General features: G+C 37.5%; 2 protein-coding genes across 2 annotated transcripts; one reads left to right on the top strand and one right to left on the bottom strand.

The window, feature by feature from the left end:
* Nucleotides 1-204: 204 nt before the first annotated feature.
* LOC126604834 (transcription factor MYB82) lies at nt 205-1,605 on the top strand. Its single transcript, XM_050272149.1, has 3 exons — nt 205-445; nt 584-713; nt 821-1,605. Exons 1-3 carry the CDS (start codon nt 292-294, stop codon nt 1,308-1,310), a joined length of 774 nt encoding a protein of 257 aa, XP_050128106.1. The 5' UTR covers nt 205-291; the 3' UTR covers nt 1,311-1,605.
* A 2,206-nt stretch (nt 1,606-3,811) lies between these two features.
* On the bottom strand, nt 3,812-8,481 carry LOC126604592 (uncharacterized). The gene is made up of 15 exons (XM_050271883.1): nt 8,314-8,481; nt 8,044-8,217; nt 7,893-7,944; nt 7,688-7,795; nt 6,990-7,074; nt 6,787-6,841; nt 6,250-6,654; nt 5,963-6,022; nt 5,754-5,852; nt 5,554-5,664; nt 5,320-5,391; nt 5,109-5,225; nt 4,573-4,722; nt 4,383-4,483; nt 3,812-4,227 (listed from the first exon to the last, which is right to left on the bottom strand). The coding sequence occupies exons 1-15, from the start codon at nt 8,374-8,376 to the stop codon at nt 3,897-3,899; spliced, it is 1,983 nt and encodes a 660-aa protein (XP_050127840.1). The 5' UTR covers nt 8,377-8,481; the 3' UTR covers nt 3,812-3,896.
* Between the last annotated feature and the right edge of the window lie 431 nt (nt 8,482-8,912).

Below are 8,912 nucleotides of genomic sequence, written 5' to 3'. Positions count from 1 at the left end.
GTAGTCAGTGGGAAGCAAGATTTTCTTTTACAGGAGGAGACGTGGGGTTGCTAAGGACTCAAGACTCAAGAAAAAGCTAAAGTAGGAGGAATTTAATTGAAGAAAATTAAAGAGGCCTCCCATTACCATTCATTTACGCACGTACGCAGTTTTCACCTTCTTTAGTCTACAATAACACACATATATATACACACACGCATATAGCTAGCTAGCAGGTTGACTCACAAAAACTAAAATATCGAACCAGATATATATTAGTGTCTCAGCTGTGTGTGATAGTGATTTTTCGTCATGGTGATGGCCAAAAACAAAAGATCATCAGTTGTGAAAGCAGGAAATGCACGGCCGAAGAAGAACTGGTGGAAGCCAGAAGAGGACTTGATTCTCAAACAATATGTGGAAACCCATGGTGAAGGCAACTGGGCAACTGTTTCCAAGCTTTCAGGTTCATTAGTTTATTACTTAGTTAATCATCAAACTAGCTCCCTATCTCTCTCTCTTTCTCAATCTCTCTCTCTCTCTCTCTCTCTCTCTCTCTCTCTCTCTCTCATAAACACAAGCATGTACACATGCATGCATGCAGGTCTGAAGAGGGGAGGAAAGAGCTGTAGGCTAAGATGGAAGAATTACCTGAGACCTAACATCAAACGCGGAGACATGTCCCAAGACGAGAAAGACCTCATCATCCGCATGCATAAGCTTCTTGGCAATCGGTATATAATTAATCGTCAACTAATCAGCATCATCACTTTAATTAATTCATCACTTAACCTAAATTAATTACTTCAGTTGTTTTGCTATAAAATATATACGTACATAGATGGTCACTGATTGCTGGTCGGCTTCCTGGCCGAACGGATAATGAAGTGAAGAACTACTGGAATACCCATTTGAACAAGAACACCAGCTGCTGCCCAGCTGGAGGCAAAAGAAAAGGTACCTCTATGACAGACTACTCAAACCATGACACCAATATCACCAAGAAGAAAAACAAAATCAATACGAGTAAGACTTCGAGCACTGCCACCGCTACTGCTGATAATCCGATGATCATCAGTAGTACTGTTCGAAGTCCAAAAGACACCAATTCTGATCATCATCATCAACATCACGAGGAGCCGAATGATGGACCCATATTTGCTACTACCAGTACTACAGAAGAGAGCTGCTTTTACTATGATGTGGACATAGAATCTCCAAGGGAGCTGCACTACTACATGCCTAGCTGCAGTTCAAACTTCAATCCGGCGTTTGCGTTTGATGATGAGCCTTTCATTGGCTACATGGACCCTTTTCTTTTATTTGATTAAAAAATCACTTGTATACTTTAGGAAGTGTACGTAGCAGCTGTTATATAGGTACTTTAAACCTCATAATAATTCAGAGCTAGCTAGCCTGCTCTAGTATCTAGTGCTTGTTTTTCTCAGCAATTGAAAAACTAACAATAGTCACCGACATTAGTTGTGCAGAATTGAGATCATGGATAGGCTTTTTAGCCACCTTGTTCGTACAATTAATACCCGTGATTATTATCAGGTTTTCTTTTGCATGAGTCTTAATGAATCATTGCACTATGATTGATAATGTTACACATGTTGATGTGATCATCTCTCTTTCTCTCCCTCCTTTTTTTTCGTAGACACAAGAAAGAACTTTTTGACGACAATCATGTCAATATGTCACTATCATAAAATTAATCACAAAATTAATCATGTATTGGCATGTGAGAAAATTAAATTGCATGACACTAATTAAATTACATGACACTCCCTAATCAATTAGAAACATCAGCATAATAGCATAATCTCATTGCATGTCAGTTTCTCTCACATTGAACACACGCATGATGACATGATTTAATTTCTTTTACACACGTTTATTAAGTTCACAGCTTTTTAGCCAAAATGGTTCCCGAGATTTGCATAACTCATCAATTTGGTCCTTGAGATTTGAAATGGATAGAATTGGTCCCTAAGTTTGTCTACAATTAATCATTTTGGTCATTCCGTGAAAAGTCTCTATAAAATAAGAATAAAATGATAAAAATACCCTCAATTTTGATCAAATCATTTTGGCCTATTGTTTATTAAATTGAAGGTAATTTTGTCATTTTGGTCCTTACTTAACACAATTTTTCACCTAACGACTAAAATGATTGATGATGGACAATCTCGGAGACCACTTCTATTGATTTCAAATCTTAGGGATCAAAGTGAAGAATTATGCAAATCTCAGAGACCATTTTGACTAAAAAACCTTAAGTTCACACCCATGTCTCAGCAGAGTCGGATTTGCCCACGTCGATGTAATTTCTCTTATAAATCGACTTTCTCTAGCTCACCTATTAGCAAAAAAGAAGCCATGATCTTCTTTTGATTAGAGCAATAAAAAGTCTAATATGGTACATAAAGTTGAATATATAAAACTTTTGTTAAATAAAAAAATACAGAATTGCTAAGAAGGTTGCTTGAACCGAAGGGGCTACATATTAATTAAGATTTTAAAGGATTTTAAAAGTGATAGATTTGATAGGATTAAAGATGATCAAAGACTCCTACAAAATTCATATGGATTTTTAAAGAATTTGAATGGCTGGTGGTGGAAGGATTTGAAATTCTAGGGGTGAGGTTGTATTCTTTTTAGTCTTGGTTATATATACTTTTGGCTCTCAAATCCCACAAAATCCACAACTTATTGAAATCCTCCAAAACCTTAGAGCCTGTTTAGTATTCTACTTGAATCCAACTTTTTAAACTCAAAAACAATTTTCAAGTTTTAGGCCTTAAAAACTTGTTTGGTAGGACTATTTTCAAAAACTAGACTCAAGACTCACTCAAAAATATAGTCTATTATCTAAAAACACAAAAAGTAAGTTTTTAGAATTTTTAAACTTAAACTCACTCCTTTCTTTTCTCTCCCTCCTCCCCTCTCACTCCGAATCTATCTCTCTTTTCTTCTTTCTCTCTCCCCCTTCTCTTTTTTTTGTTTAACATTTTTTGTCTCTCCTCCAATCCGTTCTCTTCATTCTTTCGATTATTTCTCTCACTCCTCTTCCTCTCTATCTCCTATGATCTTCTCACTTCTTTCTCTTTCCTCCAATCATCTCTTACTTTCCTTCCTCCTCTCTCCTCTTTCTCTCTCGACCCCCTTTTTATGGATCTTTTTGTCCAGTTTTAGTTGTAAGATTTTAAAATTTTAAATCACATACCAAACAAGTTTTTGAGTTTTAAAGAAAATTGTTTTCAAGAAAAATTCTTAAGAAATATTTTGAGAAATTATAAAAAAAATTTAAATAGGATACCAAACAAGCCCTTAATTTTTTTAATACACTTAGATTTGGATGGATTTTAAAATCCTTTAAAATCTTTTAATTGACTACACCTAGATTATAAAGGATTCTAAAATCCTTTAATTGACTACACAGATTTGAATGGATTCTAAAATCCTTTAAAATCTTTTAATTGACTACACTAGGATTTTAAAGTCTTTTAAAATCCTCCCAAATCCGAATTTGACTACACCCCCTAAGTCATTATCGACTGAATAATAAGTATGCTATTTATAATAAACTAACTCTAACTTTAATACTAACGGGCTATGCTCAAATCCTAAACCTATAAGAAAACCAAAAAATAACCTAAATACTATTATTTTCCAAGACGTAACTCAAAACTAGTCACTACCAACCACAAGTTAATCAGGTATTAAATTAAAAATTAAAAATTAAAAAAAAAAGGTGGCAAAAGATGTATGTATCATAAAATTGACATGATACATCATAAAAGACACGGTTGCCGGTAAACTGAGAAGCTTATTGTCTGCGAAAAGCAATTATTAGATTTCCAATATGTAGAAGTTTAAGGTCGATGAATCCTCCCTCGAATGGGAATTTACATTTACAATATGTCGTCTAGTTCTTGTTGAGGGTACAATAAAACATCATCAACGGGCAATGACGGTGGAGTTCCAGGCGGAATGGAAGCAGCACCATTCTCGCCGGCAAATATGCACAGAGCCTCCGCGTCCCTGACCACTGCATCAAGATCTATATGACTGCTCAGTTCATTAATGAACTTCAGTAGAGTGTCGAAGTCCATTTGCTCCCCAATTATCTTACTACGGTGTCGCTTCAATATCGCCACAGAGACATACAGGTGCAGATGCTCGGCCGGATAATGTGTCCATAATAACTCCCACAAGCGCATTGTTTTGTCGAATTCAAATTCCCTAGAAATAGATATGCGATGAAACTCTATCAGGAAAAGTGGAGTGAAAGAAATTTACAGTAACACTGTAATAATCAACTATATAGTAACTCTCACAAACATACAACCACGCATACATAAATGAATCAATATTAAGAACGGAGTGTGGAACCTGACCTTTTAAATTGTATTAGAACCCAGCGGAAACAAAAAAAGTAATTCAAGCAGTCCTTCTGAGTAAAGTGATTGTGCAACGGAGCGTCTAACAGCTCCACCAACTACAACAACAATGATTTAGAATGAATTAAGAACACACAACTACTATTTCGTCCTGGCAAAGCAATGTAAAGGTAGATAAGGGAGAGACCTTCATTATTGCAAAAAGTTGAGAGTGCATGCCACTTTGGTCACGGTTGAAATTTGGCCCAAGGCGCTCCATCAGTGAAACAAAACACCAAAACGATTCAGACTCATCCTCCATTACATACAAAATTGGGGACAGGAGATCACTCATACCCTGTAGGACAAAAGAAAGATACATCATACAATGATGGTACACAGCTATCACAACTGAACTGGGGCTACGAAGTTACATATTGAGGCAACTTACATTCAGAGTTGAGGTCATTATTTAAACATACTGTTCTCACTTTACAAACAAGACCACAACAGACAGGAAGGAGAAAGCTATATCCCAAATGAATATCATAACTACATATATGACAAATGTGTATAAACCACAGAGCTAATATGGTTACATATCGTGAGATAATCCCAAACCAAACTTTTATGTTAGCATGGTAAAATTGTATTTTACTTGAGCTTTATGTGTTTTGCTTAAACGTAAAGTAAATTTATGCAGCCAACTGCAGCAAGAATCTACTAAGCAGAAGAAGTAATCACCTGACAGTAACCAAGATCAAAGTTGTAAAATGAGTACGTTAAGAGTATATCGCGTAACAGATTCACATTTGGATTATCGTCCCCGTCATAGTAGGAGAGAGATCTGTCAGTCCTTACCTAAAGAAAATTACAACAGTTTCAGACTTAAAAACAGCAATAATTCATCACTGAAGTTGAAAGCTCAAAATAAATCCCGCAAGTTTCATGATACCACATCTTTCTCAATGAGGCCTTTTCTCTCCCTGAATTTTGTAAACCTTTTGGCCTGTTCCGGAGAGATACTCTGCAGAGGAAAATACAAATACATATCATAAGCCACCTAATCAAGCTCCTCAGGACAGTTGCATTTTTGTGCATGTTAGGGAGGGGGAGAGAGAGAGAGAGAGAGAATGTGTGTGTGTGTCTTAGACTCTTAGTGGAAATATACAATACTACTACTACCAACCTGCCATTGCTTCTTTACAGTTTCAAATTCTGACTTTTTAACGGCCCTAAGGTATTCCCTCTCAGCATCTGTTGAATCATATGCATGGTATCCTAACAAGAATGGCCAGACCTACAATCATAATTAAGAATACTGATGAGATAATGCATATTCAAACAAAGTACTTAGTCATAGTTTCCAACATACAACAGTATAGAAACCTCTTTCCGTAGTTTGTGCTCAACTCCCCCATAAAATATTCTCTTTCTGAAAGCTTCTGAGTTGACGATCCTTCCTTCAGAATCCATGAAGGTTTCCCACTGCAAAAATAAATGGAACTTACACAAACCCATATGACAACAGCAACACATTTCTAGCAGCTCCAGCTCTACCCAAAATGTTCTTTTTTATAAAAGTGAAAAATCATCACCTCATCAGAGCCCAAAGGTGGCTGTCGTGGATTTCCCCATTCCATTGATACTTTATCAAACTGCCAATTTGAACAAATATTCATAATACAATGGACCCGATAATTCGAAGGAAATTGTATGTTTGACTAAGCTTAAATTACATCTTAAAACCTTTTATCCACGAATTCTATTGGCAATTTGGCACCAAGCCAGAAAACTTCCTTGAGTTCATTTATAAATTGACAGCATTGATGGAAACAGTTTTTCCCAAAATGCATTAAGTAACTTGATAAAATGGAAGGTTTACCTCCAGGGAATCTGGGGGGACAGGACTTTTCTCAGGGACTCTATTTGAATGATGGGATGCCTTCTGAGGGTAATCAATGGGAGGCTGGTTATTACTTCTCCTTTCTATAGCACCATATCCGTTACTATGATTATCACGGAAAAGTTGAGAAGTTGTTTCTCGAGCAAATTTGGTCACAAGAGAGAACTTTTCCAACACTTGAATTGAGAGATCTCGTGCAGGATCATGAACCCCTTGCCTTTGCCTCTCACTGTATTGAGAAATGCTTATATTTCCTTCTTGATTGACATCCCCACTTGGTCTCTCCTGGTTTTGATCTGAAAAGGTCTCGCCAACTGAGACTGATGTAGATTGCCCACTTGCAACAGAAAGCACCCTAGGCAACTCCAAAGACGATAGAGTTCTCTGAAGAAACAAATAAGTCATGAAAAATATTGCAGTTTCCAGCTTGATAGTATCATCAAGAAAACCAAAGTTGACAAAACAAATAAAAAAAAGAGGAGGTTTCATTTCGGCTTTAGCTCAAATGATGCATACCTGGAGAGGATTTTGAAAATCATTCACCAGAAATACATTTGCATCTTCAGCTGACCTGAAAACATTCAACAGAATGAAAATTCTGGACCACCTACTTTTTAATTGGAAAATAAGGATTTAGAAGATGTAGCGAAAGGATTCTTTCATCTTTGGACCTTAAGTTTCGAAAGGTATTATAACATTAATTAACAATAATAACCAACCTCACAAGAAAAAAATGCTGCTTTATTGTAGCAAGGAACTCTTTGACTCCTCCGTTATAGAAATACAGAGGAGGAAATGCAAGTCCTGCAAAAATTCACTTTCAAACCACATATACAAATACAAAAAAAGAAAAAAAACAACATACAAGAGTATACAGGTTTAGATGTAAGCCTAAGTAAATCAAGCAGCAAAACGAAGGTACCAAGCAGCAGAAACAGTAAACCCGATTCTATACTTACCACCATTTCTTTTCTTTTAACCTTTAGACAACTACAAGATTTTTTAGCATATCTAGTTACTTTCTTGAATTGTATGTACAAATTGTTCTTACACGGTACAATATCTAGCATTTATTACTGTTTACTTGGACTACGAAAAAATTGTGAAATTACAGAATATATATTTAAAGTCTTGCACTTTAACCTGATTTGCTTTCTTCTACTACTAGATATAATTCCAAATTGGTTGTTCGGATTGGGATTGCACTACATTGGGACGACTAACAAAGCAACCCCCGAGGCTTGCCCTCCAAATAGTAAGTATCATGTACACAAGCTCCTAAGAGGAGTATTCGAATTACTTATTACACGACCAAATTGCAGACAACAATATTCTACTAAAGTTTCCGAACAAACTGTTACCAACACCACATATAATTACTAATTATGCCTTACAAATCATGATAAAGTTGTTTTACCTGTAGCCAAAACGATGATAATGTACTGCCATCCAAGCGCCGGAGTGTGGCGGCGAATCGACCGGACCTCCGTTAATGGCACTGGCCTTATGGTATAAAGATTCCTATCTACACCACCACAAAAACAACCCACAAAACAAAATTAAATAAATAAATAAATTCAACAAATTTAACAACTAAAATTCAAGGTCTAAATCTACAAAACCTTTCTCAGACACCCTAGCGTTCGAGTTTTGCCCGTTGTACGGAATCCATGTCTACAAATTAAACCGTACCAAACACGTCAATAATTAACAGAAATATCAGTAATCAAGCGATAATCTTTAATTAATCAATCATTAATTAATGAATAATACCATGAATAAGGAAGAACCGTGCTTAATTAGCCTCAATCTTCCACTAATCCTCTCGGAGGCGAACTGAGTAGGGTGGATGGTGACATTGTCTTTTAAGAAAACCACCTCGGCGCCGTCGTGCTCGCTCGACGAGCTGTGCTTCCCGCTGTCGCTCCGCATCATGCTCGCCGATCCCTGATCCAAATCAAACCGACCAAAATCCCCAAAATAATTAACCCTAAACACTCAGAAACGATGAATTAAAGTTGGCGTTGCCGGAGAAACGCTTACGTGTTGCAGCGACGCGGCGTAATCGGCGTCGTCGGAGAGATCGTGGAGCTCTGGTTCTTGCATCGCCGACGATTGCAGATAGAAAGAAAGCGGAGGAGAGAGAGAATTCTTAGTGGGCAAGGCAGTGGGGTCGCCGTGGAGAACTCTTATGGTGAGGGGCGTCCACGTAAGCGGTATGGCGCGTAATGAGGGTCTTTCCTCGTGTTCGGATAGCTTGGGCTCTGATCAGGTGAATTTGTTGTAAGTATTGTTTTAGATCATATCCGTTGGTTAGTGGAGATCTATCCGACCGTTGGTTAGATCATATCAGTTGCGCTCTGACATTCTCTGCAAGCCAAGTTGACCCAGAAAGCCGAGCCGAACCAGCAAGCCAAGCCGACTGTCAAGCCGAGCCGATAGAAAAATTGAGCCAAGCCGTGAGGCAAGTCGAGTAGACATGATAGAGAAGCGGATCCAGCAAGCCGAGCCGTGAGGCAAGTGGAATACTACTTAGTTAAGTAAAAGGGCCAACCTGCGAGACAAAAGCTGGGAACAAGCTTAAACTTATGATTTGAAAACCAAGTCAGAGACTGTTGAGCGTCTCGCAGAGTGACCCTCAA

The sequence above is a fragment of the Malus sylvestris genome, chromosome 15 (assembly GCF_916048215.2).
Source record: "Malus sylvestris chromosome 15, drMalSylv7.2, whole genome shotgun sequence".
NCBI classification, from domain to species: Eukaryota; Viridiplantae; Streptophyta; class Magnoliopsida; order Rosales; family Rosaceae; genus Malus; species Malus sylvestris.
The sequence above is the reverse complement of the archived record's forward strand: the minus strand, read 5'-3'. Positions and strand labels throughout refer to the sequence as shown.